Genomic DNA, 19,238 nt, shown 5'->3' with positions numbered 1-19,238 from the left:
CCAGCTCCATGCCTTGGCTCAAACGTGGCAGGCTTGGCTTCCGGTAACTTTTTCTGTGGTCCTATAGCCCAAACCAATCGTGGCTTAGCTCCCTAAGAAGCCTTTTTTAGACAGTTTTCCCAGTGACTCACTTGAGCTCAGTTGTCCTCAGCACCCAAGTCTAAGCACACCAGCAATCAAGTTCTGCTGCCAGAAAGTTGCCTGAAATTGGGCCCTCCTTCTTTATGTATATGTGTCATCTTTACTCTTTTCTCCAAGTGTGGAGTGTTTTTCCCATCTCCTTTAGCAGAAGCCTTGCTGTTCCACTTGGTGGAGCATTTCCCCACTGGAAGAGCCACTGTATTCAGGAAGCCTGTGCCCTCCTTACGCCTTAGGAAAGGGAAACGGACTCTTTTCAAGGTCTAAATGGAGAGGGCTTTGAGCTCTCCCAGATCAACTTGCTATTAGAGAAGGGATGGGGAGGAAGACGGAACAATGACGGTATTTGCTTGGAGGGTTAAAGAGAAGGAAGAACTACTCAGTTTCTGGGTGTGACTCCCTTTGGACTGGAGACAGGGACAAAGTTGGCAGGTCCTGAGTGATGGAGATGGGAAGTGGTACAGCATGTGGGGAGGGCCTGTGAACAGAACTGCTGTGGCCTGTTGGACTTTACCCCTTAGTGCCTAGGACAACAAAAGCAAATATGGAGGATGCTTGGTAAATGTTTTTGGAATAAAGGAATGCAGATCTGCTTCGGGACTTTCTGTTAGGTGAGAAATTTCGCTTCTGTGGTGAACTGGAAAGAGTCAAGCTCCGTAGATGTTTGAAGGCTGAAAGTGGTACCGCATTAAGCTGAACGACCAGTTGTGCAAAGTGGTGGGGGACGGGGAGGGGAGAACTATGAGCAGGAAATGCAGTGCTTGGGGGCCCAGCCTTTGGTTCTACTCTCATCACTTGCTCAGGGGACTAGGCAGCAGGTGGTACAGATATTACATTCCCTGGAAAGCTCTGGTGGTATAACCACTATAAACATGGACAAGATTCGGACTCTCCAACACAAAGCGACTCCCTTGTGCCTTTTTGTCTGTTAAAGAAACTGCTTTTCAGACGGGGGTACAAAGATGTTATTTACAAAGTGACAAATTACAATAACCTAAATGTTCATTGATCAAAGATTTGTTAAATAACTGATGATTTATCCATAGAGTAGAAACCTATGAAACCATCGAAAGTGACGATGTGGGTTTCTGTTTATCAGCATGAAAAAAAATGCACATATTGTTGAGTAGAAAGAGTGGAATACAAAAATATATTCCTCTGATAGTATATTTTTGGGGGAGGGAGGAGTGAAAAAGTGAGAATACAGAAGGAATTCTCTGAAAATATAGACATCTCAATATTAGGGAGATTTACCTCCATGTTTTTTGTATGTTTCCTTATTTGAGGAATTATTTGTAACCAGTATGCCTTACTTTCATGTTTTATAACCAGAAACAAAAGATTTTTTAAAATAAGAAAACAAAAAAGGAGAACAAATGAAGCCCAAAGTTAGTAAAAAAAAAAAAAAAGGAAATAACAAAGGTCAGAGTGGACATAAATGAAAGAGACTAAAAAGACAATGGAAATGATCAATGAAACTAAGTGCTGGTTCTTTGAAAAGATAAACAAAATTGACAAATCTTTATCTAGACTCACCAAGAGAAAATGAGAGATGACTCAAATGAAATCAGAAATGAAAGCAGAGACATTACAATTGATACCACAAAATACAAAGGATCATAAGAGATTACCATGAACAATTATACACCAATAAATCTAACAGCCTGGAAAAAAATGGATAAATTCCTAGGAACATACAATCTAGAACAGGGGTGTCCAAACTTTTTTCAATGATTTTTACCAAGGGCCATATGCAGTAGAACACACAAACAGCCGGGCCACTCACTCGAGGTGCAGTATGTATTGCCTCACCTGGTTTATTTAAGTAAACTAAATATATTTTTGAAGTTTGCTGCAGGCCAATTAACAATGGATTGCGGACTGCAGTTTTGACACCCCTGATCTAGAAGAATCATGAAGAAATAAAAAATATAAACAGACAAATTACCAGTAATCAAAAAACCCCCCCAAAACAAAAGCCCAGTATGAGATGGCGTCACTGGTGAATTCTACCAAACATTCAAAGAAGAATTAATACCAATCCTTCTCAAACTCTTCCAAAAAAGAGAAGAGGAAGGAACTCTTCCAAACTCATTTTACAAGGCCAACATTACCCTGACACCAACCGCAGACAAGGATGGTACAGGAAAAGAAAATTACAAGCCAATATCTCATTTGAATATAGATTCAAACATTCTCAATAAAATATTAGCAACAGTACATTGAAAGGATCCTATACCATGATCAAGTGGGATTCTTTCCTGGGATGAAAAGATAGTTCAACATCCACAAATCAATTGGTGTGATACACCATATCCATAAAATGAAGGCTAAAAATCACATGTTCATCTCAATGGACGCAGGAAAGCATGTGACAAAATTCAACATCTGTTTATGATAAAAACTCAACAAATTTGGTATAGAGGAAACATACCTCAACATATGAAAGGCCATATATGACAATCCCACAGCTAACATCATGGTACTCAATAGTATAAAGCTGAAAACTTTTCATCTAAGATCTGGGAATAAAACAAAGGATGCCACTTTATTCAACATAGTGTTGGAAGTCCTAGGCAGAGCAATTAGGCACGGGAAAAAAAAAGGCATCCAAACTGGAAAGGAAGAAGTAAAACTGTCACTATTTACATAGGACATGATATTATATAGAAAACTCAAAAGACTTCACCAAAACCCTGCTAGAACTAATAAATAAATTCAGTAAAGTTGCAGGATACAAAATCAACACACAAAAATCTGTTGCATTTCTATATGTTAATAACAAAATAGCAGAAAGATAAATTTAAGAAAATACCACTTACAGTTGCATCAAAAAGAATAAAATACCTAGAAATAAATTTAACCAAGGGGAGGTAAAACACCTGTACACTGTAATCTATAAGACATTGATGAAAGAAATTGAAGACACAAATAAATGAAAAGATAGTCCATGCTCATAGATTAAAATAACTAATATTTTAAAATGTCCATATTACCTATTGAATCTATAGATTCTACAGATTCAATGCAATCCCTATCAAAATTCCAATGGCATCTTTCACAGAAATAGAACAAACAATCCTAAAATTTGTATGGAACCGCAAAAGACCATGAATAGCCAAAGCAATCTTGAGAAAAGAGAACAAAGCTGAAGGCATCACACTTCCTGATTTTAAACTCTATTACAAAGCTATAGTAATCAAAACAGTATGGTACTGGCATAAAAACTGACACACAGATCAATGGGACAGAATACAGAGCTAAGAAATAAATCTACACACACATATGGTCAATTAATTAACCACAAAGGAGCCAATAATATGCAACGGGGAAATGACAGCCTCTTCAATAGATGGTGTTGGGAAAACTGGACAGCCAAATGCAAAAGAATGAAACTGGACCACTATTTTACACCACTGACAAAAATTAAACTTGAAAGTAAGATCTGAAACCATAAAATACCTAGAAGAAAACAGAGGCAGCAGTAAGCTCCTTGACATGGGTCTTTGTGATAATTTTTTGGAACTGACACCAAAAGTAAAGGCAACAAAAGAAAAACAAAATCAACAAATGGGACTACATCAAACTAAAAAGCTTCTGCACAGCAAATGAAACTATCAACAAAATGAAAAGGCACCTACTCAATGGAGAAAATATTTGCAAATCATATATCTGATAAGGCTTTAATATCCAAAATACATAAAGAACTCATACAACTCAAAAGCAAAGAACCAAATCATCTAATTAAAAATGTGCGGAGGATCTGAATAGACATTTTTTCAGAAGAAGACCTACAGATGGCCAACAAGTACATGAAAAGATGCTCAACATCACTAATCATCAGGGAAATGCAAATTAAAACCGTAATGAGATATCACCCCACACCTGTCAGAATGCGTATAATCAACAAGACAACAAGTGTTGGCAAGGATGAAGACACCAGCAACCCTTGTGCACTGTTGGTGGGAATGTAAATGGGTGTAGCCACTATGGGAAACGGTATGGAGATTCCTCAAAAAATTAAAAAGAACTACCATATGAGCCAGCGATTCCACTTCTGGGTATTTATCTGAAAATAATAAAAACACTTAACTGGAGAAGATAAATGCACCCCTATGTTCACTACAGCGTTATTTACAGTAGCCAAGACAGGGAAACAACCTAAGTGTCCATCAATGTATGAATGAAGAAAATGGTATATATGTATATATATATATATATATAATGTGTGTGTGTATATATATATATGGTATATATATATATATGGTGTATATATATATATATGGTGTATATATATATATATATATATATATATATAATGGTATATATATACACATTATATGTGTGTCTGTGTATATATATATATATATGTGTGTATATATATATATATATATATTACTCGGCTGTAAAAAAGAAAGAAATCTTGTCATTTGCGACAACATGGAAAGGACTTGAGGACATTATGCTAAGTGAAATAATTCAGATAGAGAAAGACAAATTAAAAAAGAAACCAAGCTCGCAGATAGAAAACAGATCGGTGGTTGCCAGAGGCAGGGGGTGAGTATAAGGGGGGAAAGCAGGTCGACAGTTACAAACTTCCAGTAAGAAAATAAATAAATCCTGGGGCTATAATGTATAGCATAGCGGCCCTAGTTAATAACACTGTACTGCATTTTTGAAAGTTGCTAGGAGAGTAGATCTTGAAAGTTCTCATCTCAAGAATAAATTGTTTTGTAATTGTATGGTGATAGATGGTAACTAGATTTATTATCATTTTGTAACATATACCTGTGTTATCATTATATTGGATACCTAAAACTAATATAATATTTTGTCCATTTTACCTCAATAAAAATTAATGTAACAGTCCTAAGTGTTTAGATACGAGGTATACGGTGGAGTACTCTAGAACAGACAGTGTCCCCAACTCTTGCTGCCAAGTAGGGACTGTGTGAGGCGCTTATTCTTGGGACCCAGACTAGGATTGAATTCCAATCCCCTGTGCTACCTGGAGACCTACATTGTGCAGGGCGCCCTGCTTCCTTATGAGAGAAGCGGCAGGAAGCGGAGATTCTACTCTTGGGGAACAGAAGATTGGAGTTGAGGCCAGAATCTCAGGGGCCACAGGGTGAAAAACACGTTCTCTTTAACTTTCAAAGACGATTCAGCTGCCGGCAGCTCTAGCTTTGCTTACCTCCCCCGTGCAGTGAGTAACTCCAGAGTCAGGTCTTTTTGCAGAGAAGCCTGCACATCATTACAAGGAGCTGAGTCCCTGTCATGGGCTCTCAAGGCCACCCAGTGAAACCAGTCCAGCTTCGGTCTGTGTGCGGCTGGAGGGCCGCCTCTGATTCATGTAGTCAACAGGTATTCGCTGAGAGCCCTATTATGTGCCTGGCACCATTTAAGGCACTGGGGACATGGCTAGGAATAAAGTGCATGAAAATCCCTTAAGACCTGTACATGCTAGATGGAGAGGGCAAAAAATAAACTACAATTTAAAATATAGAGAATGTCAGATGGTGACAGTGGTAAGGATTAAAATAAAGGAGGAAGGGATGGAGGGAGGGAGGGAGGGAGGGAGGGAGGGAGGGAGGGAGGGAGGGAGGGAGAGAGGAGGGAGGGAGGAGGGAGGGAGGAGGGAGGGAGGGAGAAAGAGAGAGAGAGAGAGAGAGAGAGAGAGAGAGAGAGAGAGAGAGAAGGGGTGGTTGTAACTTTAAGTACTGTTCTTTCCTGGGAATTTAGCAGACAAATAGGACTTGTAAAGTGCATTCCCATGCCTGCTCAAGTCTCTAGGTCAGGCCTAATTCACACTGGCTCTTGAGAGCGACATTGTTTTTTCCTTAATCAAGTGAGCCAACAAATGATGTCTGAAATGCATTGTTTCTTTAGGTGAAACTGCTAGAAGGAAAGATGAACATCTAGGAGGTGTTTGGGTTAAAGTATAGCTTTAACCCAACTTGGTGTGAGAGCTAAAGATGGCACTCACATGTTGCCTTCAGGGACAGAGTAACTGGCCCACAAAGTTGGATCAAGTTCCTGCGCCCTGAAGGATGGATGTTAGGGTGCTTCAGAAGTGTGAGAAAGTCAGCTTTGCCCTAAGAAGAAAGACAGGGCAAGGGAAAGCAATTCTGCAATGCAGCAGATTTCCAGTAGGGGGCAACAGCTTCCTTTACATTCTCCCAAGCCGATTTTCAACACAAAGAGAAAGTGAACTTTCCTGGATTTGGGAGTGATCAACAATGTCTCTCTCTCCCGGTTTCCCCTCTGTGACAAGCCCTCCCTAACTTACTAAATTCTCAGCTAGCAGCAACACCTCGACAGAAAGCAAGCAAGGACTCCAAACACATCGGGGTTAACCAGATCCTTCACCCTTCAAGGAGAGCCAGATACTTGTCAATTCCACCCCAGTCTCAGCCAGCAATTGGCAGAAGACGCCTTAGCAATTTCCTCCAACCAGCATCCCGCTGGTTAATACCTGCAGCAGCAGGCAGTCTGACCAAGAGAGCTGCCTGCAGGAACGAGGGAAAACAGCTTTTTGGCAAAACAAACGGCGGGACTATTAACTATGAGATAATTGTTAGGGGAAATATGACCAGCTCTCGCATCTTTTAATATACCTAGCACTTTATCTGTATTGATCTGCTTCTGCTGAGGAGGAAATTCAGAGTTTATCTGCCTGTCTGTGCAATCAAGTGTGTTGCTGGACCTAGTGGCAAATTACAGGAGCCCCACCAGGATCTTGCCTTTTAGGTTCTAATTTCCGCACACACGGCAAACATGAATAATCAGCAAAGTTAATCAGCGCTTGCTCTCTCAGGTGCCGTGCATGTCCAATATCCGGATATCAGAACGGCAAGCAGGCAAGAGCAATTCCCCACTCTCATAGGGGGCATGTTCAATGTCAGAGGCCCAACGGTGCAAATCATTTAGGAGTCGGGGAGAGGGGACATGCATATCTCGGGGCTATAAGTGGACATTAACGTTAGGAAGACAACGTGACTAAGCAATTCTCAAAGCTACGTGGACAACCCATCCTGATGCCAGCTAGGGTGGGCGGGGTAAGTGCTGTTGGGAAATCCTTTCTAAACCTACTTACTCGTAGAAAGTTGTCCATCCTGTTTCATCACTCTTGGTGGCCAGAAGGCCAGTGTTCCCATCATAGGTCATGAGGCCCAGCTCCAGGTTCTGTGTGGACACGACTTTGAGACCGCCGTTGGTGCCCACCGTGAGGGTGATGATCTGGTTGTCGGGCATGAGCAGGTGGCGGGGCGTGCCAGTGCTGTCCCGACGGATCTTCAGGGAATTCCCATTATTGTCAATTAACTCAGTGACGTCATTGTCAGCACTGTACGTGAAATTGTACAGGTACTCCCCCGTCACCAGGCTCACGGTGTACTGGTGGATGCCCTCGGCGTTGAAGACATACAACTCCTGTTCCCCGGGAGACGCAGCCTCGTACTGGTTGAAAGCATTGAGAACGGGCTTGTTCTTGCTGACTGCCCGGATCCGAATGTTTCCGAGGTCTGCGATGTAGATGGTACCATCTGGGGCGACAGCTAAGGACGATGGGGCATTCAAGATGGCATCCGTCGCGTAGGCATCGTCTCCGGAGTAGCAGTTGCAGTTGACATCGTTTTTGCAGTCGCAGTCGGAGGCTGCCCCTGCCAACAGGCAGATCTCTCCATTGGTTGTGACCTGGCGCAGGCGGTTAATCTTTTTCTCATCTGTCTCGGTGATATAGAGGACCCCAGTGTGAGAAATGGCAATGGCACTGGCCGACTCCAGGGCAGAGTGAATGGCCAGTTTGCTGAGTGAGTAGTCGATGCCGGGCACCTGGCAGTGCATGGGGCGTCCCGCGATGACGCTCACCTGGTGGTTTTCAGTGATGCGCAGGATGACATTGTTTTCCAGGACATACAGCGAATTGTCCATGGGGTTCACAGCAAGGTCTGTTGGCCACTCCAGGCGAACCTGTGGATGACATGGCTTCCGATGAAAGAACAGCCTCTAACATGCCCAACGTTTCACGGGGTAGGGCCCTTAGACTGGTGTTAGGCAGCTGGGGAAAAGGGAGTTTTTACTAACACCTGTACAAGAAACGCCCATCACCAAGCCATCTGCCCATTGCCCATGTTGAGTGTGCACTATGGTGAAGGAGAGACTACGTAACCAACTTCTCCCACTATAGATATCATCTGCTGTGGCTAGACTAGGTCACCAGCTCTACGCATGACGCTCTTCTCAGCCTCAGAGGATTGCACCAGGGTCAGAGTCATCACATACAGTGAGACAGGTAGTCCACTGCACAAGGGCCTGATGGGATCCAGCCCACCCCCTGCTCACCAAGCCACAGGCCTGAGGAGGCTACATTCATTTAGAGGAGACCCCTTTATCCAATTCACAAAAAAGGAGCCATGCAGTTTGGAATGTGGCCCTGACCCAAGGGCAGCCCAAGCACAGGCTGGCCAGCACGTTAAAACTTGAGTGTTTGCTTGAAGAAACAAGCTGGACCAAACACATTCCTTTTCTGCAGAATTTGAAATAAAAATCTCACGAGCAAGTTGTTCGTTTGTTGTGGAATTTGAGCTGAAATTAATGAGATTGACTGAGGGTTGGAAATGCCCTTACAGGAAAGGCAAACATATACTCCAGGTTGTTTGCAATCCATCTAATAAAGCCCAGTTTCTTATACTGTACATTTAAGTGAACCTGTGTTCTCTGCCACTGGAAGAGCCCGGACTAAAGGAATATCGCTTGGGGGAATATTGTAGAGGGCTCTGCTGTAGTTATTACTGCACAAAGTAAAGGTTTATATAGTGAGGATGCAATCATTTGAGATTAACAGGGAAGTTCTGATTGACATATAACACTGTACGGAACATTCTCAAACCTGCAATAATGATGGGGAAGAGAGGTAATTACCTAGTAACTCCTACCCTGTAATCTGCCACGGCTGGAGGATGTCACCAGCTCCACTTTTCTGAGCAGAATCAACCAATCTCTCTCTCTTTCCCTCTCATTTCTATCTGACATTTCCCATTCCACCTTCCTATCTAGTTCATCTCAAGCCTTCTGCAAACAAACCTGGGATCTGTATCTGTATCTCCGCCTCCCACTCCACTTCCAACTCAAACAGGCTGGGGGGTGGGGGGTGAGAACTTCAGGCCAAGACCCAGGTATGGCTTAGTGATGAGAAATACGCGAGTCCCACCTGGGCCACATCCATGCTGGAGTCGCAGCTCAGCGGCCGGACGGCAGTGAGGTCGTTGGAGCCCAGCAGGGTGGAGATGATTCCATTCTGGTCGACCTTCCGGATCATGGTGGCATCGACAAAGTACATGAGCCCATTCTTGTCCACAGCGATACCTGAGCAAGACAGACAGGGGAGTGTGTCTCTTGGCAAGGAGCAGGGCTGGTGGGGTGGAGGTGGGGATGCCCCACTGGACCGTATCTTCTTGGACCTTGTCGGGTAGGGCAGCACAGTCAGAGCAGTGGTGCCCAACCTTCTAAGATGCCACCCTTTCTCCTGAGCACTGTGCTGAGAGAGCTGTGTAATTCCTGGGGTGCTGGCTGTATCGCCACCCACCCAATGGAAGAATGAACCTTGGGCTGCAAATGAACCCAGGCTGCAAATGAATGAATGGGGAAATAACTTTGCATCTGTTGCTGTCTTTGGGAAAGAAGTTATTTCCCAAGTTCATCACTTGAAAAATTAGTGGTAGTAAATTACTTGAATACCCTTCACATCTCATTGCAACAATGTGGAAGAGAAACATGATTTTTACAGTCGCCAACTCCCAATTCAGAATGTATCCTCCGGGAAGCATTCCCAGTTAAGCCTTGACTCTACTTAGCACATCAGAGCCCTGGGGGATGCAGGTCCCAGCACTGCCCCTCCCGGAGCCCCCAACGTGCTCCCATTTATTGGGCATTTACAAAATGTCAGGCACTGTGCTTTAGACTTGATATATACATGTCTCACGTGAACTTCTGGGAGTGGCAGGAGGCCCCCCATGGGACTCTGTTCTGTCTCCAGCCCACACAGCTGGCACTTGGGCTCACGGAGCTAACATTGCCTTCTGAATCTTGGTGACTGGAAGCAGTCAGAAATCTCCAGGACCAATCCATCCCTCTTTCCATTTGTAGCATATGTGGGTGATGAAGTTTACTTCAAGTAAACAAGTTTTTAAGAAAACACTCACCCACGCACCACAGCAATCTAGCAGAGTTAAATTATTCTAGGGAAAGCTGTGTTGGGCAGTGCCTGGGCTCAGTTCATTCAGTTTCAATAAGAAGAAAGCCCAGCATGTGGCAGGCTCTCTCTAGGGCAGGGCTTCTTCCGTGGCAGCCTTTACCTCGAGGGCTCATGAGGGTCGCATCCACAGCCTTCCCCCCATCCCCGCAGCGGGCTTCGTCAAAGGGCAAGCATTGCTCTCCGGTCCCTGCCACGACTTCCGAATTCCCGGCCAGGTCTTTAGCTCCACTCAGAGACTTGACTCGGTAGATTCGCCGACTGTTGGTGTCAGACACGTAGAGAGAGCCAGACACGGGGTCGACGGCCAAATAGTATTTGTGTGCTGGGTTGTTGCTTTAGTAGAAGAAGCACAAAGAGAAATGAGAAGGGGGCTGTGCAGCTGACCTACTGGATCGAAGGGATGACAAAAGTCCTAGCGAGACTCTAACCATCTCCAGTGTCTTCCCACTTTAGTGAACTGGAAAGAATCTAACATAATAACTTAATGTTCTAACACATTGTGGTGTTCAGCTACTTCTAACTGGACTTCAACTTCTCACACTATCAGAGAGGCCAGCCTTTCCCATCATGCTAAGAATGCCATCGCTTCCTTTAGCCAGTGCGAAAGACCCCACTCTGGTCATGTTTTCGCGTTTGTGTTTTGGGTGTCAGTGCCCTTGATTTCCCCCTGTGGGTTTACTATGTTCTCAAGGGGATTGAGGCACGCTCCCACGTGACCCGTTCTCCTTTTAATCTGTGCTTCCTCAGTGTTTCCGAGGTGTACTAGATCATTAAGACTGGGGCAACCAGGGGTTTTCCTAACTCGGTAATGGGGGTGCTCTCCAGAGCCAACCTCAGTCCTCAGCTTCATACGCATAAAGTTGGCACTGGTGGGAAGAAGTGTGATGTCCAGAATCTGAATTACTAGGGTTGGAGATACAGTTTTTAAATCTTGGGTAACACTGAGGTCACAGGTGTGCACCAGGCTTGGCCAGGGCCCTCCGCCACACCAGGCGATCAGCAGTGTGTGAAATGTATTAGGAAGGCATTAAGCCTCAGAGACCTGGACCTCTTTCTCTGCTGTGCATCTAGGTGTCTGTGTGTTATTGACGAGGACAGGATAAGATTTGTAGACGTGGCTCAGGACTAAGACACAGGAATCTCTCAACTCAACTCTGACTCAGCTGGTGACTTTCGGCAAGTCTCGTGGCCCTGTTGGGTCCTAGATTCCTTGTATGGGATTCCTAATCAAAGCAGACCATCACTCCCGTCCCTTTGGGCTCAAACCCTACATGTTCTTCCCTTTGTCAGTCACTGGCTGGAGGAGGTTGAGACCAGAATGCGAGTTCATGGCCTTCCCATACTGGTCATTAAAATCACTGCCTCTAGGACACAAGCAGTGGGGCCACTGTGCCCCAGTGTGGTAGACTAGGCTTTGTAGCCAGGCCTAAAATGAGTACAGGCCCTTTTTCCCCCCACTTATTTTTCAACTGTAGTTTAAAATTATGGGAAGAGAGGAGCTAGGAGAGGTGAAGGGAAGGTGAGGGCAATGCCAGCATTGGATGCATTTGTCCTGCAGACATCAGCTGGCAAATTACGAATTAAAACACCACCGTTTGTGTTCTTCCCCTGATTTAAGGAAGAAAAGAACTAGGAAGCTATTTTTAGGAACAATTTGTGAATCGAGACTGTCTTTAATTCCAGCTTCTCCTCAGGTTGCTATTAAGACACATAATTGAACTAGAAGTCAAGGTCTTCTAAAATTCCAGCTCAGATAAGTAGTTTGAAAGAGCAGGCTACGTGGATGCCTTGCTTTTCCTTCCTTTCCTTTCTCTTCCCTTCCCTTTCTTTCCTTCCCCTTCCCTTCCCTTCCCTCTTCATTATTTTGTTGGCTATTAAGTCTTTAGAGAATGTCCATATAGGCAAAACAAATTAGGACAGAAAGGGAAAAATTCATGCAATCCTGTAATTAGATGCTGTACTTTGTTACTGAATGAAGAGTGGCTGGTGTGACCAGCAGAAGGATCCGGGCATTACACATCTGTGCCTATCTGTGAGCAAGATCATTAATTCTGGGCTTTCTAGGGAGCCTGGTTCAAGAAGGCTTTGCAAAATCTCTGGCAGAAGAGCAGACAGTTGAGGGTATGGGGTCAGTTTTTGCCGGTGGGGGACATGCTTCCCCCTGGCCTCTTATTCATTCCAACCAAGATTTTTGCAGAGAAGCTCAGGTAGATGGCCACCCATGCTTCCACGGTGGCTATTGTGAAGGTCAAATGCACTGAGTCTGAAGCAGGGGGTGTCCCTCCAGGCACTGCACTACAGCTTCTTTTTTAATTTGTCCCAATTGCGCTGCCTATCCCCGGCTAATTTAGGGGTGCCTGAGAAGAAGGAGGCAGAGTCATGGTTTTCCCACTGACCTTGATGATCTTGTACAGCTGGACTCCACCCTTTGTCTAATTTTGACCTAACGTCATCAAGAAGCCCCTTCCATGTTTCATTTCGAGGTATTCCCTCGAGTATTAAAATACACTGCTTTGTTTTCTCTCTTCTTCCAAGTAAAAATAAGGTCATTTTTCTTCCAGAAAAGCTTATGTTACATCCATTTCAGTGCACCCTGGGGCAACCTGGCATGCTCCTAACTTTGTAATGGGAAGCTCTCCAGAGCCAGACACACACATGTGTGTGTCGTACACTGTGTATACGAGTGGTACCAGTATGGTTTTCAATAACTTTGGAGCAATTGAATGACAAAGGCTATTTATTTAGACAAAAAGTACTTGGTCTACACCCTTCATATTAGTTAACAGTGATTTAACTCTATGAAAATCCTCAATGCATCTGACTGTTGGATTCATTCTGACCAGCAGATTGGCAATTAACTTGTTTTTTTTTTTAAATGACCATATATCCAGGGGAAAAAAAATCATTAATGAGTTGAAAATGAGTTTTTGACCCGTTTCCAGTTCATTAAAGCTTTTGTGAACCCAGTCCAGCATTTACAAAAGCCAGAAGTTTGCCTCAACTGTTTAGCCCAATTACGGACCACACTGAGCGGTCGGGATAAAAGTTCGCTGAGGGTTCATTAGCTTGCTGTTGCATCTCCCGGAAATTCTAATTACTGTCAGCTTATTGGGTTGCTTTTTGACTGCATTTCATAATTGCTAAAGCTTATCATATCCACAACACACAATTAGCACATAAAAAAGTTACTATATTTGGTACATAAAAATATACAACATTACACAAGAAGCACGAAACAAAAAGCAAACACAAGGAAGCAAACGAACCATATCAAATTATATGGGAAAGAGTTTTTTGTCTTACCTATGTTTAAACTCTTTATTTCTTTATAGAAAGAAAACAGAAGGAAAAAGAACAAACAGTTAGCTGAAGAATTGATGATAAAACAAACATAACATTTTTGTTTCTTATATAAAGGGGACCCCAAAAGGCAGTATTTATCTTGTTTTCTCTGCTAGCTGACAGCTCCTGGCTCAGTTTCCCGGGAAGTACCCCCTGGTTTTGGATTCCTCCCGACCATTGAAAAAAATCTAGACAAGAATGCTTGAATTCTTGGACCAGTAATGTGGCTGTCACATGACAAAAGTGGCAACAGGTGAGACAGGTCTTCTGGCTAATGAAGAGATGGCAAGCTAGTTACCTTGTGAGCGCCAACACCTATTGAGTGGTGATGGCTGCTGGGAGGGCGGGAGGATTCTGCAGCCAAATTCAAGCTCAACTATGAAGAGGTCTATGACTCATTTGCAATGTCTGCCCTGGGTGTGGGAGGGAGCCCAGTGCCACCTGGGCCACCTACGTGCATTACAGGGTAGAGTCACTACCAACCAAGAGAGATCCTGTGCCCACATCCCACTGCAGCGCGACACTCTGTTGAATCCTGGAGTCTCAACCACTTCCTGTTCCTGCTCGATGCCACCTTCCCTCTCCCCATCTCACGTGCATGTGTGGGACGTCAAGTATGCGTTATTTCTTACAGACAAAACCCATCATGAAATTCATAGGTAACAACCTCCTCCTGCAATTGGAGCCAAAGACTCCGATTACCATTGCTTTTTGAAAAACTAGTAAAAGTTTTTCTTTTTTCTTTTAGAAACAAAAACACGTCAATTTTAATAGGAAAGTGGCTGGAAGTTAACCACTTTCGGGAGAAGAGAGATGCTAGGTCCTCAGGTAAAGAGGACTGCTCACCATTCCTGAGCCTGCCCGCTGAGGTGGAAGGCCTGACCTCTCTTTTGCTTCCTGCTGAGGGAGGAGGTGTCAGTGAAAGAACAAAGAGGGTTTAATGTCCTGATTCGTGCTTAGGTGCAGCTCAGGCCTCTGCTGGGGGCCATCATTAGTGGTGGGTTTGCACAGGGATTACATTTTTATATTTTATTCCAACGTGTTAGTTTTTGCAGAAAAAAAAGTTAATTAAATGATGCTGATAACTCCTGAGCTCTGACTGACATAGTGCAATTTAAGATTCATTCTGCAAAGCCTGGTGTGTCAGGGTGGCAGCCGGGAATTCGCGTGTCTATTTTATATTGCTTAATGAAAGTGAAATGTTATCTGCCACCAGTGGTAGTCATATTTGGCTCTTAATTATTGCGATATCTATTCCACTTTTTTTTTAGTCAAGATTTTGTGAAAAGACTGGATGGGATTTGGGGCTGCAGACCTGACCTACTTCTTGCCTAAGAATATCTGCTTTACGTTGATTAATATAATATCAATGTTGGGGGAAGGAGAAGGGCAGGGGTGGGGGACCAAGTCACTGAGAGTGCAGAGTCCAAATGACCATAGAGATACGAGCTTTGGAGAAAGCCTGAGGTCACCGCTATTCCAATCCAGGGCCATTAGCAGGGTGGGTGCTTAGCAGGCAACAAACGTCAATGCCAGCCTCATGAGCCAGTCTACGGAGATAAGCACAGGTGCCCTACTTACAAGGGACAGGTCTGGGCTTTGTGTCCAAGGCCTCAATAACACCAACCCTGTAACATACCCTTTGAGGAAAAAGTGGTGTCTCAGCTTCAAGAATTGAGACGGATTAGCTCTTCACACTGTGGAGTCTCAATGACTCCTCTGCGAAGCCGTCAGGGCTGCTCCAAGCATTACCATCTTGCCTTGCAGAGCTCTCATCAGGCTGTCTTGTGATTTATGTGTGTATGCTTGTCTTTGCTGCGAATGGAAGTGAGTAAGTAAATATGGACATGACTTCCTTCGATACTGTTGATTTTTACTAGAGAGCCCTGGAGAGAGTAGGCTGGGAAAATGAGTTCTTGAGTGACGGAAGGAAGGGATGAGGCTGCTTCCCTCAGTGCCGGGCAGACCCTGCCCTGGACTAATTCCCATCCCTCATGCCCCACTCAGAACGACAAAGCTGCCATCAGCTGTTGTCTCTGTATAGTCCTACTCGCTCTGTACCACAGAACAGGGTGGAGTGGAAATGGCCACATTTTTTGTTTGTTTTAGTTCTAACCGAAGAAAAGCAAGTTGGGATACACTTGATTTAGTTTTAGGGGGATGTGCTTATGTGGCTCATACATCTTCCTTGCACATAGTTAGAGTATTGCTAGCCAATTCTGGTATGGGAATGACTTTAAGGAATGTTCCTGCCCTATTGTACGAATTCACCCACCATCGTTACAGGAAGTGCAATGCCCAATGTAGATGTCATAGTTCACTGTTACTAAGACATCAATGACAAACTGGTTAATGAGTGTCAGTTCAATAAGTATTTATTCACTGCACAAGAAAACCTGAAATGCCCAGATATACTATGAAAGAAGCTTGATGAGGTTTTTCCAAAATTTACAATTCTAACAATTTTTACATCACCAATCATCAATTGTGAACATGAAAGAAGAATTTCTAATTTATCAGTAATCTGAAACAAATGTTCCCCAGCTATACTGGAGGAAAGACTGAATAGTTCTCTATTCTTTCTATAGATAATGACATTACAAAAATCATTGTCACATTAAAAAACGAGCAAAGAGGACGCAGCCAAAAAGTGCAGGCAAACAAGTATCACAGAAGTGTGATAGTAATTAATAAAACACATTTAGGTTATTTGCCTGGATTTTGTGATGTTTGCACTAACTGCCAGCTTTTCAAAATTTACAAATTGTTTTGGCTTCTTTTCTCATCCTAAACAATTTCAGTTTCGTTCCAAAATTGCCTAAAATTCAGGCCCCTTGAAACCTGGTTCTGTCTTTAGTAAAACCGCTTTGAACACTGCCAAGGACTGTCCAAAATGTTATGGGGATATTGTTGTGATTATTACTCTGGGTAGGGTGTTGTGTTACATTTTGTTTCCTGACCTCCACGTCGATGCCCTGACTATACACAGAAAGCATTTGCTCTCTAACTAGAACCATATTCCTTCCTCACATTCTACTTTGGCTTTAAGTGGGGCGTGTCCTGGCTGAAACTCTCAGGCAAAGCTGACCTTTGCCTGGTGAGGCTTACTTTCAATTTCTGCTGCCCTGGCCCTCCTTCCTAGGCTCCCCCTTTGCCATGTCTCCTCTGTCTCCAGCACTAACACATCTGGGCTGGAGAGTTCCCTTCCGTGAGAGCTTCCCTGATGCATTCATGCTATGGACTCACCCTGATACAACCACCAGCATCTCAGCAGGGGGAAGTGTTTCAGTTGGAAAAACAAACAAACACGTTTAATATTATAACTTTATATTTGCAACATGAAAAAAAAAATTAGAATTTCAAACCTTATGGAAAGTGTGAGATTCTTATGCTTATCAAAAGAGGCCAAGTTAAGAAAAGGCAGAGAGATTCTGTCCTATCCCTTATCATGTATTGCCTTATGTTAGGGTCCAATTCCTAAGATATTCTCAACTGGGGGAGGAAGAAAATATTTTTTCTACGACAGAAATTCACCCTAAGATGGTAGTGACTGACACATTTACTCTACTCCACAGGACGTGGGTTTTCCAAGGACTGCCTGGAGAGGATGGTCGTGATAAGAAGAAAAACCGGCGGCTACATGTGGGATATCAGGCTTTTTGGGGAAGTGGGTGTTGAAAATGTCTTGAACGCTATGGAAATCAGATCACACAGGTTATAACCATTTTACCTAAGATGAAGGCGTTTTTCTAGCATCAGAAGTTTTCCAAGTGTGCAGAACTCTGCCCCTCTACGTTTCGGATCAGCAGAGGAAGCAGGAAGGGAAGAGGGCAGTGAAAGAACCATGGGAACATTTAAATACAATTCTGATTCAGAGGCTCAGCTCTGAGGTGGGTAAGAGAGATAGGGATGGGCACCGACTCCCGAAAATGAATCATGCAGCTGCCAACTCACAATGGAGAAAAGACATAAGCAAGACAGGTCTCTTCCCCCTTCCTCTCTCCCTTTGCTGGTTACTGTTTTGAAGAGCTGGGGATTGACAGCCCTTTGTTTTCAGGTGTGTAGTGGGAAGAAAAGAAGAATCAAACCAGTGTTCTTGTAAAAGCTTAACTTTTAATCGTCTCTGGATACCTGGCTGATGAAAGCAAGAACAAGTCCAAAGGCAGATAAAAAGGAATAAAAAACCAACACATGGCTGTCGAGCAAATTGGTAGGTACACTCCCTCCAGCTATCTCAATGTCACCATTGAGTGGGTGTGGCCTCTGCAACTTAAGAGACAGGGAATCAAGGGCAAATTTCAATGGAAGGGAGGACACTGGTCTGTGTCTCCTTTAACTCAAGCAATGTGTCTTGAACTCCTGGTATGGACCAGACCCTGCTCCAGGCATCAAGGGGCAAAGATGCCAAAGGTGCCTGCTCCCCAGGAATAAACACATGAGGGTCCTCACACAGACATGATTGACAAACCAGGCAGTAAATACGGTCAGCTTTTGAGGAAGATGAGTTATGTGAGCCAGGAGAGGATGAGAATTATTTCTGCTAGGGAGATCGGGCTTCAAGGAAAAGGGGCCTTCACATTGAGTCTTAAAGATGGACATGATGACAGACATTAGGTAGCGAAGGTATTTTAAGGAGAGCGGGCAGCATGAGTCAAGGTTTGGAGGTGGGAATGCCACCGGCAAGTACAGATTGGGCTCGGAGCAGGAAGAGCAGTGACAAAGAAGTAAGGGCCAGCTGTGGAGGGTTACAAACGTCAGATTAAAAAGGGCAACCCTCATGGGAAAGCACGATGCTAACTCTACCCCATTCCTGCCTCCTCCCATGGCTCCCACTGGCCACGGGATGCCTGAGAAGACGATGACTCTCCTGGGATAAAAAGGAAACAAACGTCTTGGAAAGGGGACCTACTTGGGGGGCTCTAGGAAAAGCAGTTTGTCTGACTGTCATTTTGGCAGCTTGAGGATTATCTATCTTGCCCCTTTCTCCCTCTCACTGTTCATCTTTTGGTTATTATACCCTCTTGCCCCACCCCATGGCCTCCCCAATCTGTGTTTCCATGATGGTTGGTTGTTGGCTCTTCTAGAACACTCAGCTTGAAGTGCTTTCACGTGCCCAGGAACCCAGCTCTCACCCTCGAATGGGTGTACTTTGAGCCTGGCTTTCATCCCAGTCTGGACACTCAGAGCCCAGAACCGGCATGGCTCACCGTCATACTCGGTCAATGTCCCCTGGATCACTGAGGTTGCAACCTTCTTGAGGTAGAGCTGGGGTTTCCTACTTTCTTTTCACCTCTCCTAGGGCCTGGCACAGTATCCGCCCCAAGAATACTGAACAGCACTTCCTGATGGCGGGATCACTGATGTTACTCCCAGAACGGGTCTCAATGACACGAAAAAGAAGGGCAACCTGCTACTTCATCTAAGCCCTTCCCCTGGCAGCTGAGGCTGCTTCAGGAGGCACCACCATCCACTCAGTTGCTTAGGTCAAAATCCGAGGCTTCAC

General features: G+C 44.2%; 1 protein-coding gene across 10 annotated transcripts in view; it reads right to left on the bottom strand.

Annotated features, from left to right (window-relative positions):
- The window catches only part of TENM2 (teneurin transmembrane protein 2), a 1,142,683-nt gene that overhangs the window by 36,945 nt on the left and 1,086,500 nt on the right, over window positions 1-19,238 (bottom strand). For 8 of the 10 annotated variants that reach the window (XM_019740872.3, XM_019740899.3, XM_019740910.3 and 5 more), the window contains 4 exons: window positions 13,697-13,717; window positions 10,494-10,726; window positions 9,350-9,504; window positions 7,235-8,109 (listed from right to left, as the gene is read on the bottom strand). In XM_019740872.3, the coding sequence (XP_019596431.3) occupies window positions 7,235-8,109; window positions 9,350-9,504; window positions 10,494-10,726; window positions 13,697-13,717 (1,284 nt within the window). The remainder of the gene's footprint in view (window positions 1-7,234; window positions 8,110-9,349; window positions 9,505-10,493; window positions 10,727-13,696; window positions 13,718-19,238) is intronic. The other 2 variants (XM_019740888.3, XM_074313873.2) reach the window with 1 other exon arrangement.

The sequence above is a fragment of the Rhinolophus sinicus genome, chromosome 5 (assembly GCF_057876585.1).
Source record: "Rhinolophus sinicus isolate RSI-liver-muscle chromosome 5, RSI-T2T, whole genome shotgun sequence".
Classification (NCBI taxonomy): Eukaryota; Metazoa; Chordata; class Mammalia; order Chiroptera; family Rhinolophidae; genus Rhinolophus; species Rhinolophus sinicus.
Note: the sequence above shows the minus strand (reverse complement) of the source record. Positions and strands in the feature narration are given on the sequence as shown.